We start from the raw sequence: 22645 nt of genomic DNA on the forward strand, positions 1-22645 counted from the left end.
CAAGGCCTATAAAAGGCCTTGCACAAAGCAAGACTGGCCTTTCTTTTGCTGCTGCTACTGCATCACAGATGTGAAACAACAAGCAGTGGAGAGAGCCCTCATCCCACAACTCACATGAGAGGTCAAACAATCACCCTCACGCTGAGAGCAGTTGCGTCGGGCCAGTGTGGGCTCCAACAAATCTCTGGAGGGCCAGAGGCTCATTGGAGACTGGGGGCTCCCTGAGGGCCACATTGCGAGGCCTTGAGGGCCGCAAGTGGCCCCAGGGCCGGGGTTTGGGCACCCCTGGACTGGAGGACTAAAAATGTGTGGAACCCCATGTTGCATTTATCTAAGTCCTCACATTCAATGTGGCCCTCATTTGCATTGCAACAATTATGAGGATATACATTCCTGGAGTTCCTGCCATTGGAGGAAGGTAGGCAGGAGGCACAGAAGAAAGGGCCTTTTCAGTGGTGGCACTCCCTTCACAGAGAGTGAAGGGGTGGCACTGCCTTCACAGTCCTGTGTTGTCTACTTTGTTATACTTTAGGCACCAAGCAAAACTTTGGTTGAATCAGACAGTTTTATGTTCCCAAACTTTGAATAGTGGTTGTCTTTTTTTTTTTTATGCTACCAGCTGCTTGTGCTCCATCAATGTTTTATTTTTTTGATGGATTTTTGTCATATCAGTGCTGTATTTTTGGGGTTTTATTTTGGTCATCCATGACCTTTGTTTTAATTTTGCTTTTACTGTACTTTTTTGTAAGCCGCTCTGGAAATATACGCATCACAGTATGCATGTTTTGTTGCGTCTTTAGTTTGACTTCACTGAAATACGTAAGTTTTGTTGTTAACCACCTGGAAAATTCTACTAAAAGGTGTGATAGACATATTTAAATTTGTAAGTAAATTGGGTTCCAAAGGACATTGTTATCCAACAGGAGAATTCACAGCCAATGTTCCTGACTGAATTTGAATGGTTGTGAACATATATATGAACAAATGAAGCTGCCTTCTATGTAGTCAGACCACTGACCCATCTAGTCCAATATTGCTTGCACAGACAAAGCTTCCCCTACTTTAAAAAAAACTTAACAAAAAATCTTTTATAATGTCTTAATAAATCTTATTAACCAATATCATTGGTGCAAATATTATCATACAGCTATGATAGGCAATGCTAAAAAGGTTTCAACCTAATGTTAATCCAGGAGGAATAGAGAAGGTGTAGAAGAACCAGTAACCGTTATATCACACCCAGTTCCTGGAACAGCCTACACTGCAGACTTACAAAGGGTAATCAGCCTCTTTCCTTAGGAAACAAGGGAACAAATTTCTACAGGGGGGCAGGAGGGGGTGCTAAAGATGCTAGAAAGAGAAGTCTCAGCACACGCACTTGCCCACATTCACAGGATTCCTGAGAAAGAAGCCATGACCACTATACTGATAGAAAGCACTATATATTTGTATTGTAGCAAAGCCTGATGGGGTGTCTAAAAAGCCAAAGCATGTGGAAAACAGTATTGTGAGCTGTAGTACAGGCGTGAGGAGCAGCTTCCAGGATCTGGAATGTTAAATATTGAAGAACGTATTTCATGGGAAATGAGCAGAGCATTAAAATAACATACAGTAATAATCTGGGGTGCAAAGGACTTCTTTTCTCAAAGCAAGCTTGCTGACATAGTTCTGAAGTAAGTTTTCTGGGTGTGGGGCATAAGGAAGCAAAAGCAGCCTGGAATTTGGCTTCTGGAGGTCAGGAGGCTTCTAAATCCAGTGAACGTAGCTTCCCTTCACCTTTGTAAAAGCATTTGGAAATCTGCACAGTGTAACCAGAACACATTTAAGGTGACAGCAGAACCTTAAACTGGAGAGGTTTGCATGTTTATGGCCCTGAACCCAGCCAGCGCACAGCCTGGTGCATTCAGCCCTGTCCATTTTGTTTACTGCAGGATTCCGAATGTGGATTCATATCATGCAGAGAGCCACTAATGGTCTTGAGATTTGGTCGCTGCTGCTGCTGTTGCATGATGGGTGCCAGAGGACACTGTCTCGTACCAGGTACGCCCACGAGCTCTATCTAAACAGGGAGCAAGCTGAGCCAATGAGCTTGATTCAATTGCCACGGTATTCACCTGGGGAATATAAAGAGTGCTTCTGAGTAGCAACAGAGTGCCTTTTGCTCACTGCTGAGCAACACCCACCATACCCACCTGGTAGGGCTGGGCAAGCTTCTCTCTGTAAGCTGATCCTACCTCACAGGGTTGTTAGATCGAATGAGAATGCCACCTTTCCTACTCTGTGCTCCTTATAGGGGAAGGGCAGGATACAATTGAGATTATCTCAAACTCAGATATTTACTTAGAAGATTCTAGGCAGGGCTGAGCGCTGGCACTGCTCATTTCATAAACTAATTGCATTTGATGAGAACCAGCCCTCTTTCTCACTGAGAGCAGAAATTTGGTTTGTATCCCAAGATACTTCCAGAACTCGCTCCAGGGCAGAAGCCCATCAAGTTAAATTGACATCAATCCCCTTTCCTTCAAGAGATGTGCCTCTGGACTGGTCCCCCCTTCTTCTCTCCTTCCCACCCCGTCTAGGGCTTACACCACCTATAAAACAAGCAGCACTTACCTGGATTTGCTAGACTCCTGCACTCCAGCCCAGGGTTGAGGAGCACAAGCTGCCAAGCAGAGCAAGTGGGTTCTGAGTAGGACCTCAGTTCAAGGGATCCAGCCCTGCTCTAAGATTTGCCTGCATTTGCATCTGGCCTACAGAACAGCTGCCTGGGCCAATCAGTGCTGGCCTAGCCCAGTGGCTTGGATTAGGTTAGGGAAAACATCTATTTGCCTCCGTTGAAAGCTCTGAAACACGAGAGACCAGAGCCTCCAAGGCTGCCTCTTAGCCCTCTCCCTGCCCACCACACCCATTTCCCATTGATTTTTTTTTTTTTAAGTGCAGCAGTGCATCAATAATTCAATAAGATGGGGCAGGAGGGGATGTGAAATTAACCACATTAGAGTGGTTTGCTGGGAACCCAGAAGCAAAGGGAAGACGGGAGATTGAGCCAATGGCAATGCAGTCCACAGCGCTGGGGACACTCCCTTTGTCCTTCAGAGGGTGGGCAACCAGGGACAGGGTTCATTCTTTTTGATGTCTTCAATGGCTCCCAGTCTCCTTGTCAAGGACTGTAGGAGCTCTTTAATCCAGTACCTCCTTCTGTCTTTTGAGCCTGACCTTATAGTTATCGGCCTCCAAGGCATCTCCTTTATCTAGCCACACAGGCTGGTTCCAGAGGGTGGCGAGGTCAGGCTGCTGCTGACCCCTCAGGACAGAAGCCACCCCTACATCCTTACTCTTGGGTGGTGTGTTCTCTTTGAACACATCACCCAAGAGGCTGTGAGATAATTTAGTTTGCACACCCCACTTCCCCCCCAGGATAATGGGGGAGCCCCAAGGACCCAGATTTGCTGAGTGAGCAAAATTCCACTGTGCCCACATCCAAACATAATTTACCTCACAACCACTACAATGCAGCTGCTTCACTCAGCATGCGTTTCATACATGCTTGTTCCTCATTGAGTCATTGCAGCACTGAGGGCTTGTGTATGTGAATCAGTCTTCACGGATCAACCACAGATAGATTACCTCATATTATCCTCTTTCCCCCAATTCTAAACAAAGCACACTCCTCCACCCCTATTTAAATAGCTGGCAGACTATTGGTTTTGAACTTCCAGAAAGTTGGTTTTGAACTTCCAGGGAAATCCAGGGAAAATTATGAACATGTATGGACACTATTGTGTTCACTGATCACTATTTTGATCAACAGAACTCGAGAACTTTAACTGAAGGCTCAAGTCTCATTGATTCTAGTGAAACTTAAAAGGTGCACATAACCTGTGTTGGGTTGAATCTTGAAGAGAAAAAAAACAAAACACCTGCATGCATCGCTTGATTTCACCACACTTCATAATTGGGCAGTTGCATGTGCTGATTGACTCCAGTCACAAATATGAGGCAACATGGAATGATCCCCCCCCCCCGTTTGCCTGTGGCAGCTCATTCACACACACAAGATATCACTTGGCCTAGAACTAGATGAAAGAACATGATGCAGCAAACTTATGGAAGCTGGACAGGTCTAGGGTGTGGCGAGTGTCTGAAGGTCTGACCTGGAAACTACATAGGCCGTCTTTGGTACCATCAGGGCAGAAAGATGGGATATAAGTAACTCCACATTGCTGCTGTGACGTGTGAACCTCACCTGATCTGTCTGCAGGATTTGTGGAGTGCTTCTTCACCTACCTGGAGCAAGGGAAGAAAATGCCTTTCCCAAAGTAGCAAATGTTTGTTTCTCTGCTTCTCAAGAACCCCACCTGTTTCACAACTCAAGAAAAAGATGGCCATACACTTGCTCTCATGCTCTCTTTTTAAAATGTCTTTAATAGCAGTTAATACAAAGATTCCAAAAATAGAAAGAGATCGAAATGGCAGCAGTGCCAGCTTCAAGTTTTGGGATTTTTTTTTCAATTAAAATACATTTTTTTTTTTAAAAACTAAAACTTAAAAAAACAACCAGCAAGTGAGAACATGTGACAAAGGCAACCAACACCTTCGTAATTCCATGAGGTGGGGAGACAGTGGGGAAGCTCAGCGCTGTTAGCCGGATGCAAGGCAAAGAGCAGAACTCAGCATGTGCAGTGGCTTGAATGGAGTGTGGGAGGGGGGCCTAAAAGACCCAGCCCTGGTTAAGCTGACCTCTTGGCTGGTGTTTGACCCTCATCATCAGCTGAGTGTGATAAAGGCACAATCCCGACATAGGCAAGTGGACCCAGATATCATTATGGCTATTAAACAGGAGGTGCAAGACTGACCCTCAGTGTGGAATGTGCATCAGTTTGCAGTCTGGTGAGCTTACAGCGGATTCACACAATCAAGTGTGTCCCAGTTGTGGGACTGAAGGGACCCATTACCTGACTCACCCCAATTCCACCATAATTTTCAGCAAACAGTTCACAGCTTTGTTAAAGTGGGAGCCAAGTGTATTATGACTGGGACTCCCTCAGATAAAACCAGCTCTACACAGATCGCACCACACAACTGCCTACAACATTTCAACATGTAATTTGAAAATGGGGGGGGGTGGTCATCTCAATCCAATCTTAGTCCCATATTTGGGGCTTGGGAGAAACGAGGATCTAGAGCGAGTGTAAAGCACATTTTGCCAGCCTAGGGAGTGTAGGATGCAACAGGAGTGTAATTGCTAATGTAACCTTTTCCATCAGGTGAAGGATTTGAAGCTTAGTGCAGTGAAGGAACCAGAAGCCCATGTAACACTGACAAACAGCCTGAGCAGCTGCTGGCATAATGCATGAGGAAGGGGGGGGAAGAGGGTGATTTCTCCTCAGATGACCAAAGGAAAAGACAAAGTTGTGAGCATAGGTTCAAGGAGGAAAGAGAAACAAAAAGGTTTTTTCTATTCATAATTTGTTGGCTTTGCAACATTTAAAGCTCTCATGGCTTTCTGTCCTGCAGAGAAATAGCTTATTGAGCTACAGGAAGAAATTCTCCCCTCTACAAAGTTGGAGGCCCCCCACAACCCTCAGGTTCCCCTATAAGGGAATATAGACCACTGCCAGCAAAGAGAGGGCACGGCCTCATGCTCCAAGTGAGGCCAACAGAGGTGAAAGAGAGGCAGCAGCAGACTCCACTCAAGCCCTGGTTGGGGCCTAGCCTGCTGCCCACACACACACACACACACACACACACACACGTATACATCAACTAATAGCCAATCGGCACACTTAAAACTATGGTGAATCTTTAGGCAGCACTTTGGCCAGGCTAAAAGCAGCCTGCTCATACATTCCACAGCAAGACTTGGAGCTTTGGTCCTTCCAAGCTTCCCATCCAGGTGATGAGATGATTGACAACCCTCCCCCTGGACTCAAGCCAATGAGCACCAGAGAGAAACAAAAAGAGTCTTGAACATTCTGCCTGTTCCTGCCCCACAATGGCTAAACATGAAGTCACTTGCAATGTATTGCTTATGAAAGGGAAAGGGAGAAAAGCAAGCTGGCTTAGTCTATGTGTAGGTTGCCCTCCATGGAACTCACAGCACATAAGACATAACTATGAAGGGCAGCGTACCATACTGGGGGAGAGGGAGAAAGGGTGGTTTAGCAGCTCCATATAACATAAACATGAACAAGAAAGCTGTCCATGTTTGGTTTCTCAAGCCCTGACACCATCAGAAAATGCTGAGGGACAGTGCAGGGAAAAGACTTGAGTGGGCTCAGCTACTTCTCTGGAGCCTGCTCCTTCGAGGAGCCTTATCAAGAAAGAGGCATGTTCACTTGCTATTTCTCTGCTGCAGGGCGCAGAGATGTGATAGCAACCATGAAGTTTTTCCGCAAAAACACAAGGTGGATCAACACAAAGCAGGCTGTATATACAGGCACACATGAAGTTATGTCCCCCATCTCACTCTACCCAGCTTTGAATAGGCTAGTTCATGATTCCCTGAGGCCACCCGAGGGGCCGGGCTTTCAAGTTATGACATTGGAGCCTGGTAAAGTCCTGAGTTTGAAGCAGGTTACATCTGGTGTGCCTGGGCCCCAAAGAAAGAGGTAAGCAGGTGGTGGTGGGGAGAGCCACCTATGGACAAAAGTCACAGCCTACCCATTGGACTAGAACTTGCACTGGAAAAGTTGGGAGGAACAGACAGTGCCGAGGCATTCCCATTGGTATGGTGGCCAACTGGCAACAGCTGAAGGCCGAGAAGATGCCTGCTCTTTCTTCATAAGCAACACTAGACCAAAATGCAAGAACATGGGAATCTCTGCAGTGTCAACCCTAAACCCATAGGAAGTGTGACTGGGGGTGAATCCTAGCTGATGAGGTTGTTGGGTTAGCTGGCTTAAGTCTTAGACCTGGCCTTTACTATGTAATTGTTTTAATGTTAAAGGGGTTTTGCCCCTTGGGCCTTACCTTTCACCCACAAGTATAACCCAGTCATCACAAGACAGGGTATGAAAATACAATGAAGGTTTCCAAAAGGCAGCCAGGAACCAAGACCCCTGAAAAACTGGGTTTGACTATTCGGAAGGGGAAATGCTGAAAGGGGATCAATTAGGCCTCTCAAAATGGCAGCACTAGAGAGAACATCCTTCTCTCTAGCCAGGTATGAAAGGCAAGGAAAGGCCCCTTCCTCTCCAAGGGGCCAAGCACAGCCTGAGCAGCTGAAGAAAAGAATCCCACATGAGGACAACTGGCTAGGACAGAGGTATGGAAGAACCATCCTAGCTCCCGGCCCTAACTGAGAGATAAGAAGGCAAAAACATTGGGCCCTGTGGCTGTGTCTCAGGGCCTGGGTAGGCAGCGCTCTCAGGAGCACCCAGAAGGGCACATAAGGCATACAGCTCCTATAACATCCACCAGACAAAGCTCTTGGCATGGCATGAGGATGCAAAGGGGGAGAGGACGGGGCTATCTAAGCCACATAAACCACACCCATAGCAAATCACCCTGCAGCAAAGGGAGGGGGGTAGGGAAGAGCAGAGCCTTGGGAAACCAGTGAATCCTCTCGATGCTCCCTGTGCCCTCACAGTGCATAGATAAGAGAGCTATTTGGGATGGGGTGTCTGTCTGGGATGTCCCTGCTTTTGATAGAAAGGCCAGGGGGCTCTGGTATTCAGCCACATCCTGGTTGGAATCTACTCTGCTACCCACTGGGTAGACCAGGCAGGTTATTGCCTCCAAAGTGCTTGCATCCGCCTTGTGGTAGGTCATAGGGGACACCTGTGTGACTCCCTTTCCCTCCTGGCCAATACTGAAGGCACTAAGTGAAAAAGTTCCCCTGTGGGCATAAGGCTGGGAGGGCCTTAGGGTGCCCTCAGCTGGCCGAGACTGGTATACACATCCTCTGCTTCACTCAGCTCCTCAAAAATTGGGATCAGGTTCAGCAGTTCAGTGTCCGCCATGTCATCAAACCACGACTGGACTGGAACCTAGAGGGGAGTCAGAAGGACAGAGTCAAAATCATTGGGAGGGTATACGAGACACAAAGAAGGAAGTTTAACACTTTCAGGTATTCAAATGAAACAAGAAAAAGATTTGTGCGGGGGAGAAGGAATTAAAATGTGATTATTTATTAACACCAAACTTGAGTTATATCACCTTAAAAATAACACAACACATTTATCTACCATCATGGCACAGATGTACAAAGAAATGTAACTTCTTAGAAAAGAACCTGGAAAATAAATGCAAGCAGGTATTCATTTCTAAATATCGTGGTCATCAGACAAAACTTACAGCCCAATTTTATGCATGTCTTCTCAGAAGGAAGTACGATCACTGAGATGTACTCCCAGGTAAGCGCGGATAGGACTGCAGCCTTGATTTTTTAAACATTTGATCTACTCACATCAATGGGTAGCTCAAATTGCCCAAACAGTACAAGACACTCACGATCACAACTGCTGCCATGGCTGTCAATTGACATCTGCAAAACCTGGCCAGAGTAACTCCTTTTTAAACAGAGTAGGAAAGGAGATGTAGTTTCTTAAACCGGGTAGATTCTTAGCAAGAAAGGAGTTGTGGAGGTCAGAGCAGAACAGCTTGGAGATGGAGGGAAGAAAACAAGCATGTTCCAATATTAAGGAAGAAAAAGGCACAGTATTGACTCCTTAACGTGGGCGGTCATGTAGGCTGAGCAGGAACCATCTTAGAAGCTGTATTTCCTTTTCTCTGTCAGACAGGAGGGAATGCCTCTTCTCAGGTGAGATTTGCTACCCACTTGTGCTACATGATGCTGCATGCATGTATCAGAGCAAACAGAGGGGAATGCAGAAAGAGTACCTGCTACCTGCAATTGCTCTAGTTTGTTTTCATTTTTCAGCTAAGGAAAAATATCAGCTTCTCCAATTAACCGGAGTAGCCTATTTACTTAAAAAGTGCTTCTAATGACTTGAGGGTTTTGCTTTTCTTTTTTTTTAAATAATATTTCATATAACCAACTGATCCATCTCAGATTGCATCTCTGCTTACAAGGCTACTACTTGCCTGCTAAGGTATGTCAATAGGCAACCCTAGCCACTATTTTAGCACCAATTCCATCTAACCGAGGACTGCTCACCGCATTCTCTGGATGAAAAATGTAGGAGGCAGGAGAATTGTCCAGGATCAGAGTTTTGCGTAGATCCCGACCGAGTCGGCTGAGGTCCTTAACATAACAGCCCTGGTGGAACACACATGACTCCCGGAAGAGGCGAGTTCGGAAGACTCCACACTTGTCCAGCAGGTCAGTCACTGGGTCAGCATACTGGACCAAGAAGAGGAAGAGGATGAGAGTAGGGATTAGCACTAAAACTAACATGTACAAGAGGGAATCAAAAGTTTAAGGTTCTGTGAATTCTATCAGCTGCAACCAGATCAAGCAAGTGCTGAACTTGGCACTAATTTAAACAAACAAACAAACCAAGTTTCTAGTTCTTATGAGGATTGAGTTGAAGACTAATGAATAATGCTGGATACAATGTCCAAGACCAGAAAGAGGTTCAGAAGAACTTCCAATGGTGGAGACATCAGTGCTCTGCATAAGCTTCTTGCCCCTTCCATGTCTAGGAGCAGCAAAATAAGCACATACATGTAAGTGTGCCAAGTTTACAAGTAATTTGGATAGCAGAATTTAGATTTTAAAGACATCTACAGAGACTACATAGCCCAGAAAATCTAGAAAGACTTAGAAAGGCTTAGCTCAGGCCACAGCTGCTACAAAGTCAGACTAAAGATATATGCCATCCATGTGACAGGTTGGAAGCAACAGGATGTTCCACCAGTCTTCGTAATTTAGCATCAGTTGGCCTCCCCGAACCCCAGTGCAGGCTAGAACTTCCTCAACATACGCACCTTAGCCAGGCTGGCAGTGAACAGCACACACTCAAACAGCTCCCCCATCCGCCTCAGGAACTCGTCTACAAACGGCCTCTTCAGCACGTACACCTAAAGATTAGCAGCAGGGGTGAGGATATATGCACAGCAACACGATTGATGTCCATTTATAGACCCATTCTATGAATGGAAATACAGCTTAGAACAGGAGTTCATATTCTTCAGCATATGTGAGATTGGGAACGCAAGGGACATGCCCATGGGAGTGGCAGAGGAGAGGAAGGAGTGCTTAACCTTTCCCCATCTGTCATTTTTGTCCTACAACCCCTCCATCCAAGATGTCTCCCTCTTGTCCCCTAAGTCTTTTTTCTGGACTTAGTTTGGCACAAGAAAAGTGACTGTTTTCCAGGGAGAAAACAGAGAGTAGGAGAATCATTAAGCATTTTCCGCATGCAGGCATACGATTCCGTAAACAGCGTGTAGGAAAGTTGAATGCAAGAACGTGGGTGATGCTTGCAGAAGGATGAACATCTGTGTGGCTGAGTGTAAACAGAGCCAGTTCCAGTATTGCAGGCTCTCATTTTCTCCTCACAGCCAGTCTGCAATGGCAGCTAGCCATCTTTCCCATGATTCTGAGATAGAACAGTCAGGCCAAGGCCACAATGACTCTGTGGCCAAGCTGAGATATGAAGTCCAGCTCTGACAGCACCATGAGCCAATCTTTTGCTCCATCAGCAATTTCCAAGGACTATATTGCAAGAGTGGCAGAAGTCATGGAGACGTGCCAGCTGGGTCATCGGCTCTACGTCCTTTCTTTCTGACTAGGTCCTGGTTTTTTGGGGCAGTGTTCTCATGATGGAGGAAGCTACCTTAGCATGTAACAGTCAAGGCTTTGTGGATTAGTCCTTTCAGTGTCAGATTTCATCTACGGAGTTAAAACGTAACAGAACACAGCCTGATTTTTATTTATTTGCCTTTGATGAAATGTGCCACCATAACTGCCACTCTTTTCACTGGTGCAAAGTAAAGTCATGGTCCTACAGCTAACAGAGAAAGAAATAACTGGGAAAGAAATAATTAAACCACACTAAAGTTAAGTCCAATGCAGTCCAAATGAATGCGGGTAAGTTGGTGGCAGGCCACAAGCACTGCAGTGAACAGAGAAGAGGTGCCAGTTTAGCCAACCCAGACTCCTTTAACATTTCTCAAGGACTGCACATTTATTTTTCCTTGAGCTCTCCACCATCCTTCACTCGACTGTATTCTCCTCTCTGCTGGAGCTGCAGCTGCCACACAGCCAATCCAAGTCCGTCCCCTTCTGCCACCTGCATGGCTTGGGGCCTCCTCCTGAAACAAGTAATCAAGAATAGGCCGTGCTGCCTGGAAACAGCCTATCCTGGATTACTTGAACCAGGCTGAAGCCTGTGCAGGATGGTCTTCCTCCTCCTTCTTTGCAGCCACGTCTGAGCAGAGCATATCCCCTTGGCATACAAGATGGGACTAACCATTCACTCCCAGAACACGTGCCAGTGACAGGCCAGGCCAGAGCTGCAAAGAAAACCCCCAGTGAGAGCAATGGGCTTACCTGATGGGTTGTTCCCTCTATTTCGACAGGCACTATGAAGTCAGCATTGTTGATTGGCTAAGAAATTATTAAAAGGTGCATGTTAATTTGGGAGGCGATCCCTACACAACTCTCAGCTCCCCCGTGCTTTGTGTGCCCAACCCCAAGCTCTAAACAGAAGGGTGAAACCCGCCCCTCCAATGTCCTCACTTTAAAAATAAATAAATGAATAACATTCTATTGCTTGTTTGTTAGAATCAATTACAAAAGTTCATTAATCCATATTCTGCCCCCCTCCCCCTCCCCCCGGTTGTAGTATGTGAGTGAAAAGGGGGGGGGGAATCACAGAGGCATTGGGTTGGGAGAAAGAGGAGGACTCACGGTGGAAGCAGTCATGAATAAATGGAGACGCCCCTCTCCATTCCTAGGAATTTTGGTGCATGCAATCCAATGTCTCAACGTCCTTCTCTGCTTGAAGAATAAGATTCAGTTTCTCTTAGGAAACTGTGGGTTCCAAGGACAACAGTCTAGCCAAGTACCAACTTCCCCATCCTGAAAGCTTCAGGCTTGCCTCTTCATGCTGTTGTCCCCAGACAGCTCTCACTCCTTCACACAAATTTATGGCTCGCAGCCTAATCCTCAATCAGCTACCACTGCCAGGAGGGGTGCACACACTGTTGCAAATGTACTGTAAGGCATGTTCTGGCAGTGCAGCGGACCCTGTTGCTGGGGGACAGGCTTGCTCCAGCACCCACTGGAGCAGGCAGGGGAAGGGCAGAACGGAAGCAGGGAGGGATGTAACAGGATGGGGTCAGAGAGGGGATGGCTCAGGCCTAGGGGGGCCAGGAACTGTGGCAGAGGCCGCCACAGTATCCCATCCCCCCTTTCGGGTCTGATCTCATGACACGGGGCTGCTTGGATTTGCATCAGTTATTTTGCCGATTCAAGTAGAGTAGCCCCAAAGAAGCCCCAGGGATTACCCTGGGGGAAGAGGTTCAATGTCCTTTTCCCTTGTGGAGACCTCCAGCAGCCTCTCTTCCCACACTGGACGCAGTGCAGGCTGCTCTGGTGCCACTATATTGCAGCATGGGACAGCATGGGTTAGGGACAAAGCCCATTGTCCCTACACCAGACCAATCTATTTGCTCTCCCGCATCCTTGATATTCTTGGTGAGATAGAGAGGGGTGGACCAAGCCCTCTGAAAAGGCTGTCCTCCCTCGTCACCTCACAAGCTCCAATTCAGTGTACCAGGCACCATTTAATGCTTCTTCTCCAACAGCCCCCAAGAAGACCCCACCACAAAGCCTGGGAATGGGGCACTGCATCATTCGGCTGGAAAGGGACGGTTTGGTTCCAAGGAAGAAGCCTTCCAAGAATGACACATTCTCCTCAATATGCTCTCTTTGTCCCCACTGTAGATGCGCTTTGCCCCACCACCACCCATCGCAGAGGGTCGAGAGCTTCCCTGGAGCTTCACCTTGAAGGAGCTGTGCACAAGGGTCTCATCCAGATCGATTACCACGCAGATTCGGCCTTGATCCTGCAAAGTCACCTCAGGGAGAAGGCACGTCCCAGGAATCTAGAAAGAGAGGCACACTTAGCTACCTCGAGCCATGTCCCTGGAAGTAGATTTAATACATTTCAAGTGGAGGGGGTGGGGAGTGCAGAGAACCCTCTGAAAGGCACTTATTTCTAGTAACGTTTCCATTTTGTGGACAGCACAGATAAAAAGGACTAGCATTAAAACTTTCATATAGCTTGAAGTTCTAGTTCCTTCAGCTTCTTCCTGCCACACTAGGATTGCCTGAGCCGGATCCTGAAAGGATTTCTGTGCTTTGGAGAGTGGCAAAGAAACTGTAGCACTGCTACAGAAAAAGCCACTGTTTACTAATCCAAAATTGGTGCAAGACTTCAATTAACCCCACATGTGTTTTGTTCCTTTTAAATTAGACTTATTTTAAAAATTGGAGCTACTGTCAAATACAAATTTTGCCAACATACGCTAGATGGGCCCCAATCTCCAGAAGATTCCCTCTTCTATGCGATGATTGAAGGAGCCTGGCCCTCTACTGCATCTGGTTGTTGTACTTCTTTGGGGTAAGCTACAACCCAAAAGCAGAAGTTTGTTGTTGTTTTTTAAAGCCACATGCTAATCACCTGCTGAACATCCTGGAGCAGCACACTGCAGGTATACTATAAAGATGCAATCCAGCAGTTTTATGGGTAACTGCAAAATCCGATTACTATTACCCTTATTGTTCTGTCTACTCTTTCCATAAACTGCACCAATTTTTAAAACTCTATCATGTCCTCTACTTGGTAATCTGCCCCCCCCACCCCACAAGTTCAGCAGCCCCAACTGTTTAGCCTCCCTTCAGGATAAAAGCACCCCATTGGCCTGGGGATTTTAGCAGCCATTGCCTCCAGGCTCCTCTGCAAACTTTGAATGTATGGGAAATAGAACCACACGTTTAGTTCCTCAATATGGACACACCTCAACACCATAAAATGGCAATATGAACTTGGACATGAAGTTGGTGTTCTCATAGGAGAACTTTCTCCTAGGACTCCAAGATCTCTTTCCAGGGTAGCCCCACGCAGTTAAAACCCCATCAGTACCTATATGAAAGGGAGGGGGAGTGCCATTCCCAGTAGCAGACATGTTGTATTTGAACACTGCACCTTTCAACTAAACTCTCAACACTGTCCTTCCCACAGGGGTGGTAAAGCACTCATCCAATGTCTTTTGCCACCTCAGTTTCCCACAGGATGGGGTGGGGGGAGGTGACAGTCAAAAAACTCCCACACAACTACAGAATGACTTTATCTGAAAAGTCTCCTTTCTGGAAAGGTAGGACAGCAACAAAGCAACACAAAAGGAATTCAGTAACTCAAAAATACACATACACGGCCAGTGCTGGTTACATGAAAATCACCTGGACAGGGAGAAAGAGGAAGCAACAGATTTTTAAAAAATAAATTTAAGAAAGAAACACAGCACACAAAAAACCACGTGAAATTTCTCCATGCAGCAGCACCCTCCATATGACAAGGAGATTCTTTTCAGGTGCACCATACAGGGCATCATTCTCCACACACAGCATTTTTCTTCCCTTGGAGGTGATGGATGGCAAGGGGAAAATGGTGCGTGGACGGTTTTCCACATGGAAGCAGCCACTACAAGGATGTATGTGCTCCGTTTTTCATTTGTTGGGCACTAGATTAATATATGAAGCTGACCTACGGAGGTAGACCCTTGGTACATCTAGCTCAGTGCTTTTGACACTGACTGGAAGCAGCTCCTCCAGGGTTTCAGGCTGAGAGATCTTTCCCAGCCCTACTTGGGGGTGCCAGGGATTGAACCTGGGGCTTTCTCCATGCACAGCAAGTGCTCGCCTGAACAGCTATGGCTCCACAACATACAGAGAGACATTACAGGGAGAAAGGTTTAGACCCAGGAATACAAATTACTATTTCCGACCAGTTTGGGAAGATGCACCCCAATAGGGCCTGCTTGGTTCCACCTCAGAGTACCTCTGTAGGCAAGTTCACATAAAACAGCAGAAGACATGGTAGAGTGCCACAGAGTGCCTGGACTGTGCCATTTTAGACTACAGGTGGGGGTTTCCTTGACTGAATGCTCTTCTATTGAAGCCCCTCCACACAGTAAAACAGATGTCAAAGACAAGACCAGAAGTCTAGCTTTTTCCCCCTCTTCCACTAGCTTTCTTTGTGAAGGGATTTCCCTTGCTCAGGAGATAACCCATTTGACTGCAATCCCTCACTTGCACCTGGAAGAAATACAGCTCAAGAGTAGTTTTATCATCACCAATTTAGGTGTGACTGCTCACTCTCTCTCTCCCCCTCCCCCCCATCTTTCCGCATCAGGGCTAAAGAGAATTCAATTTCTTCAATGCAGAAATAACTTGCTCAGTAAATGAAGGACTGCTTTCCCTTCTAGTTCATACATAAGACAAGCACGTAGGCAGGACTGTGCACATGTTTGTGCATTCATGATTACGCCAAGGAAAGAGGTGAACAATTTGACACTAGAGCTGTGGTTTTCAAACTCTCTGGGGAGGGAGGCAGTGGGGGCAGGGGGGAAGGCAGTCATGCGACCCCCAGGATACCCAGGATCACGTCGCAAAGGGGGGCTGCAGGGACTGGGATGCACTCACCAGTCCCTGCAGCAGCTGTCCTGGGGCACAGGGAGCCCTGAGTGAGCATCTGCAGGGTTCCCCAGGCTTCTAAAAGTGAAAGTGGTGCAATTGTGCTTGGCTTCCCGTTTTCCGGAGGCAGAGTACAATCGCTCCACTTTCACTTTCTGCAGACTGGGGAGCCCTGCAGATGCTCACGCAGGGCTCCCCACACCCCCCAGGACACTGCTGCAGGGACTGGTGAGTGCATCCCAGTCCCTGCAGCCCCCCTTTGCGACGCAAACTTGGGGACTGCGTCACTGCCTTCCCACCTGCGCCCGCCGCTTAAGGGGGCAGAGGCCAGGGCCTTCAGGCTGGGGTGTTGCGATGCCCCAGTTTGAATACCACTGCTCTAGAGTCTAGATCCCAGAGTTGTTTTTTGTTTTGGCACACGTATGTACCCTTGTTTATGGAAGATAACTTTGATGTTGCCAATCTAGATCATTGCAGCTAACTTTAAGTCCCACTGAGAGCAACTGGACTCATTGAATCCTATTATTCATTGAATAACAGAACTTTAGCTAAGATCAACGAGTCAATGCTTGCTAAGGTCTTGGAAGCCAGAGTTGGATAGGGTGCAAAACTTCCAGTAATCAGTATGTGGGGCTTTCATGATCTGTACAACTCTGAGGTATTCAATCTGTGGGTCCCGCCTCCCTAGGGAGGCATGGCTAGCCAACAGGGGTGTCATGAGGCATCTGGGGGGAGAGATGGCCGTAGCTGTGCTGCTCTGCTCAGCTGCACGTGCTGTCTGCTGACTTGCTGCTTTTCTGCAGCTGTGAACGAGGTGGGTGGGGCAGCGTGAGGTGGGGAGGGCATGTGAAACATGGTGGGGGAGGTGGGAGAGAAGGCTGGCTGGGCAGTGGCAGAGGTGCTGCATCTCATCAGCACAGGGCAAGCTCCTGGCAGGCTTCAAACTGGGAGGGAAGCTGACCTAGAGAGAGCAGTGCAGCGCTTTCCTCGGCTTGGGGAGGAGGGAGCCAGCCTGCTCTTATTAGGGGTGTGTCCAAATGCCCCAGCCTGCATCCCTCCGTCTTGCCTGGGGGGAACATCTGCATGTGTGAGAGCAGCCCCCATCTACTTTGGGGTGAGTTGTAATCTCTCACGGTGTGGCTGCAATCCTTTCCACGCTTTTCTGGGAGTAAGCCCCATTGACTCAAATGGGACTTACTTCTGAGTAGACCTACATAGGCTTGGGGGTCTGTGTCAGCTTAACCAAGGATCCTCACCTTTCTCTTTTTCCTCCCCCTTCAAAAAGAAAAAAAAAGCCACTCTTGATGGCTTTGTCTCCAAAAATTGATTAAAAAATAAAAATACCCATTCCTTTTCAGCCTTCTCCATTTTTCCCCCTGCCTCCTTTTTTTTGGGGGGGGGGGTTCTCTGTTGGCTGCTATTGTAAGACAAAAGGCACAATCCTAGCTAGGTCTACTCAGAAGTAAGTCCTATTGTTTTCAATGGGACTTACTCCCAGGAAAGTGAGTTTAGGATTGCAGCCAAACAGTCTCTAGGTCTCAGTTTGCAATTAGCACATACACACAAAACAAAGTCTTCCCCTCCCCCAGCAAATTCATCACTTTCCCCCCTCCCTTTCCCAAACCCTCCAGGTTTGCTGCTAACAAACTCAGAGCACAATCCTAACCAGGTCTACTCAGAAGTAAGTCTTATTTTGTTCACTGAGGCTTACTCTCAGGAAAGTGTAGTTAGGATTGCAATCTCAGAGTGCTGGCAGCTTTTTTTTGTTTCTAGTGTATAATTATAACACCTTCACCCCCATTTTGGGGGTAACTGAAGTGAGGTGTTGTAATGGGGAGCCGTGGCCAATGGCTACAAGAATCGGGGGAGGCGCGAGCTGGAAAAGTTTGAGAACCACTGGCATAACTCCTTGTCTCTTTCCTCCTGGCTTGAGGAACAAATATGCAAAATGACCAAAAAATAGGCTAATTTGCTTGCATTGATTAGGATAGTAGAATCTGAACGCAGGTTTACTGTGCTGGAGAATGGCACTTGCATGCTTATGTACAGAGTAAACACAGTCCTGGCCAAAGGAGGAGACCCAGATTCCCCTCAGCTGTGGGGCAAAGACGTACCTGGTAAAACTGGTATTGAAGACACTGCAACAGATCAGACTAAAAGGGGGAAAAAGAGGAGAGCAGAGATGTAGGTATCATGAAAAAGGTGAGACTGTAACACTATGGTAGGGATCTCAGCAAGCCTCTTGATTTACCCACCAATTTCCTTGGAACAGAAGCCTAAAGGCCGCCTCACACATTTAGGTGCTTCCTACCTGGACAGCTCTTCCATGCAAGAACTGCGATGGAGTATGAGGCAAGGGAGGTGTAGTTGGTATTCTAAGCTCTAGAAGTTTGTGGTATGTTCTACAATATGGTCAAGGGGCAGTGCTTAATTTCTGAAGAGAGAGGAGCTGGGGTTTAAGTACGCTTGGAAACCCTGCCAACTGCACTAGAAAAAAAGTTCTGCTTCTTAATCCTACATGTGTGGGGACAGGCTGTAGCTGTACAATGGTGGGGGAAAAGACACTCTGCACATGATCAGAGGTATTTTTCTTTATTCTATAACTCTGCACCTGTTTCTTGTTTTAAAAGGGACAGGCACAGACCCAAGTGGGAGTTGATGGGGCTAACTGTGTTTGAAGGAGGAGTCGGGCTATAAGACCAATACCAAAAGAGATTTTTATTTCCCCTAATAACATAACTGTGTAGAAAATAAACTGAAATCCACTTAGAGATCAGGTGAGGGCTCTCCCCTGAGCTATCTGCATGTGCTAAAGGACTTCGGGAGCATATGGATGTTATGGGGAGAGTATTGATACGTAAAGACAATGCTGGTAACTTTTGTCTCTTCACAATGGGAAACCATAGTTGGCCATGGCTTCCCAGCTTGTGTGCAAGCAGTCTAGCACTCACACATTATGGCTTACAGGCACGTTTTTCGCGATTTCCTACAGGGCAGCCTTTTCTGTGGAAGTCCTAAAATGTGTGAAATGGCCCTAGAAAACATGGCCTCTGTTCCAGTCCAACAACTCTCAGTCAAAGGCAAATTTTAATTGATTGGGAGAGCGCCAATTAGACACTAATAGAGACTCACAAAGTTTATTGTAAACTCTAGTCATTAAGCTTGGACTGCTGTATTGATGTTAAACGTTAGATGCAGATAGGGGGTAAGGAGAGTCACAAACAAGAGGGAACAATTTACAGGCACACAAAGACTCACAAGAGAGAAAGACAACTTCAGCATTCCAGTGGTTGGAGGTCTAGGATAGGGTTTCTATCCCAGGGGACACAGTATAAATCTAGGCTGCCAGAATAATGACAGAGTCTGCAGAACAGAAGCTCTGACTCAGCGACTTTTGCCTGGGAGACGCTCTGTCTGGGTGTATACAGTGATCAGGCACCGGCCTTCGCTTACCTTGGCAATCGTGTTGGCCTCCTCCCTGTGTGGCCCATGCTCTCTCCCGAAGGCCGACTGCCCCACATTCTGTGCACGAAGGCAACAGAAAAGAGCCTTGAAGATGTTCCGGCCACGAGGCTTCTTTGGGGATGATTTGGTCACCAAGACTGAAAATGCAAAAAAAAAAAAAAGTAACCCTTGTAAGAGTTTGTTATACCTGCACAGAGTGAAAAGAGAGAAGAGGCAAACATTCACCACAACTAGATACTTGTCAGATACCCTAAGGTACACTGGCTTGGGGCAGGGGCTCTCCATGAGGACGGCGGCCTCCTCCCTCCAGAAGAGCAACCAATGTTTGCCAGTGGAGGTGGCAAGCTCCTTCACTGGCCCTTCTTGGGACACACACTGACTGACCCAGAGAGCCAAACCAAATCCATGCAGTAGAGGAAGGTGTTTATTCCATTTCTTGCTGGTCTGCTGTCAGCAAGTAGAAACCATGTAGGGTGGCCCAATGGCTGGTGATTTTATTTACCCATGCAGTATTTTTGCCTCTGGATTCCTATCAGGCATTTTGTGGAATAAGCTAGGGATTTGGTGCCAAGAAGTTAATTTTTCCCCCCTTTAGAACCCTCAACCAGATATGCCCTGCCTCCTCACAGACCAAAATCTGCGAGGCTCCACCTTTCTCAAGAAACCTGCTCTTGGCTTCACTCCCTGGCAATCCCAGAATCAAAGATTTGAGTTAGAAGGAGCTGACTTAAGCTAAATCAGACCAATGTCAAGTTGGACCTCGCACTGTCCACTTCAACTGGCAGCAGTCCTCTAAGGTAGGATTTTTCAATCTGAGTTTTTTATTCTGTTTTTTCCAAATGCCAACTTTTGCAGGTTCCACCTTCCTGCCAGCAGAGACAGTAGCTCTTACAGCCAGCATGGTGTAGTTGTTCAGGAGTCAGACCCAAGTTCAAGTCCCCACTCAGCCATGAAGCTTCCTGGTGTCCTTGGGCCAGTCACTATCTCTCAGCCGTACCTACCTCACAAGGTTGTTGTGAGGACAAAAACAGGGACAGAATCATGTATGCCATCCTGAGCTTCTTGGAAGAAAGGCGGTATAAAAATGCGAAAAATAAATAGCAGCGCATAGTAGTCAAGAAACCTCAAGAGTAGGGATCAGATGGAAGAATGGGTGACATCCACTCTGCCCTGCCAACTGGAAGCTCTGATACCTGTGTTAGTGTCAAGAGTCTTCAAGCAGACTCTGCCTGCACATTAATAAATTAAAACTAAAAAAACCAACAAAACTCTGCTAGCATGTGGGCTACAGACTTGAGAAAGCCACGGCATCCAGGAAGTTATCATTTTTCAGGTTTTATATCTTGCTTTGCGCACAAAACAACACTGGAATTAGAACACTCTGAAATGAGAGCTGCATCCTCCTGACATGAATGGCTCCATCATCTAAGAACCTATCTGAGCCCATATTTGCTTTACCCTTACAACACATTGCAACTTGTCCCTAGAAACGGCCAAGGTGCCAGAAGACTGGAGGATAGCAAATGTTACACTGATCTTTAAAAAAGGAAGGAGAGGGGACCCGTGTAATTATAGGCCAGCCAGCCTAATGTCTGTTCCAGGTAAGATGGTGGAATGCCTCATCAAAGATAAAATCTTAAAACACAGACAAAAAAGCCTTGCTGAGGGAGAATCAGCATGGCTTCTGTAAGGGTAAGTCTTGCCTCACGAACCTTTTAGAATTATTTGAAATGATCAACAGGCATGTGGATACGGGAGAACCAGTGGACATAATATATTTGGACTTTCAGAAGGCGTTTGACACAGTTCATCCCCAAAGGCAGCTGAGAAAATTCCACAGTCAGGGAATTAGAGGGTAGGTCCTCTCCTGGATTAGGAACTGGTTGAGGTTCAGGAAGCAGAGAGTGAGTGTCAATGGGCAATATTCACAATAGAGAGAGGTGGAGTGTCCCAAGGATCTGTCCTGGGACCTGTACTTTTCAACCTGTTCATAAATGACCTGGAGGCAGGGCTAAGCAGCGAGGTGGCCAACTTTGCAGATGACACCAAACTTTTCCGAGTGGTGAAGAGACTGTGAAGAGCTCCAGAAGGATCTCTCCAAACTGGGAGACTGGGTAGCAAAATGGCAGATGCGTTTCAATGTCAGTAAGTGTAAAGTCAAGCACATTGGAGCAAAAAAATCAAAACTTTGCATATAGGCTAATGGGTTCTGAGCTGTCTGAGACAGATCAGGAGAGAGATCTTGGGGTCCTTGTGGACAGCTCCATGAAAGTGTCGACTCAATGTGTGGCAGCAGTGAAGAGGGCTAATTCCATGCTTGGGAGCATTAGGAAAGGCATTGAGAATAAGACAGCTAATATTGTAATGCCATTATACAAATCAATGGTAAGGCCACACCTGGCGTATTGTGTCTAGTTCTGGTCACATCTCAAAAAGGATATAGTGGAGATGGAAAAGGTGCAAAAGAGAGCAACCAAAATGATTACTGCGCTGGGGCACCTTCCCTATGAGGAAAGGCTACAGCGTTTGGGCCTCTTCAGTCTAGAAAAAGAGGTGCCTGAGGGGGGACATGATTGAGACATACAAAATCATACAGGGGATGGACAGAGTGGATAGAGACGCTCTTTTCTCTCTCACATAACACCAGATCCAGGGGACATCCATGAAAGCTGAGTGTTGGGAGAGTTAGGTTAGACAGAAGAAAATATTTCTTTACCCAGCGTGTAATTAGTTTGTGGAACTCTTTGCCACAGGAAGTAGTGATGGCATCTTGCCTGGATGCCTTTAAGAGGGGATTGGACAAATTTCTGGAGGAAAAGTTCATTACAGGTTACAAGTCATAGTAGGTATGTGCAAGTTCTTGGTTTTAGAGGCAGGCTGCCTCCCATTGCCAGAGGCAGGGGAGGGCACCAGGACACAGATTGTGTCTGTTGTCTTGTGTGCTCCCTGGGGCATTTGGTGGGCCACTGTGAGATACAGGAAGCTGGACTAGATGGACCTTTGGCCTGATCCAGCAGGGCTCTTCTTTACATTCCACTATGTCAACCATGCACTGGTGGGAAAGTGCTTCCTTTTGCCAGCATTAAATGAGCAGCCCATTTTCAGAGCTGCTGTGGCATAATGGTTAAGGGAATGAGCTGCAAGTCAGGACTTCCCTAGTTTGAATTCACTGGATGGCCTTAGGCAAGCCACTCGCCTCTCGGCCTCAGTTCTCCAGGTGCAACATAGGGATAATTATACTTACCTAGGATGTTTTACGAACTGCAGCAATACAATACATATGAAGGGCTTTGCATACTCAGAAAACACAATGCAAATATTGTCTTACTATTAAAATAATGAGGGGGGGAAATCATGAGCCCATGTGCTGTAATGCTGAAGAGTCACCAGCAGGGGGCAACGCAGGCTCACAAACATATAGTAATCAATACTACTGTGCTGCTGCCACCATAGGTCAAAACAGGGGTGTCCAAAGTTTTTGGCAGGAGAGCCACATCATCTCTCTGACACTGTGTCAGGGCCAGGGGAAAAAAAGAATTAATTTACATTTAAAATTTGAATAAACTTACA

The 22645-nt window shown here is 46.8% G+C and overlaps 1 protein-coding gene across 2 annotated transcripts in view; it reads right to left on the reverse strand.

Annotated features, from left to right (window-relative positions):
- Positions 1 to 4407: 4407 nt before the first annotated feature.
- CTDSP2 (CTD small phosphatase 2) overlaps positions 4408 to 22645 on the reverse strand; it is a 56398-nt gene continuing 38160 nt past the window's right edge. Inside the window, exons 2-8 of one of the 2 annotated variants that reach the window (XM_066614706.1) lie at positions 19064 to 19212; positions 17725 to 17763; positions 12919 to 13020; positions 11462 to 11518; positions 9895 to 9987; positions 9122 to 9307; positions 4408 to 7991 (exon numbers count right to left, since the gene is read on the reverse strand). In XM_066614706.1, the coding sequence (XP_066470803.1) occupies positions 7866 to 7991; positions 9122 to 9307; positions 9895 to 9987; positions 11462 to 11518; positions 12919 to 13020; positions 17725 to 17763; positions 19064 to 19212 (752 nt within the window). In that variant the 3' untranslated portion in view covers positions 4408 to 7865. The remainder of the gene's footprint in view (positions 7992 to 9121; positions 9308 to 9894; positions 9988 to 11461; positions 11519 to 12918; positions 13021 to 17724; positions 17764 to 19063; positions 19213 to 22645) is intronic. The other variant, XM_066614707.1, reaches the window with a different exon arrangement.

The sequence above is a fragment of the Tiliqua scincoides genome, chromosome 2 (genome assembly GCF_035046505.1).
Source record: "Tiliqua scincoides isolate rTilSci1 chromosome 2, rTilSci1.hap2, whole genome shotgun sequence".
NCBI classification, from domain to species: Eukaryota; Metazoa; Chordata; class Lepidosauria; order Squamata; family Scincidae; genus Tiliqua; species Tiliqua scincoides.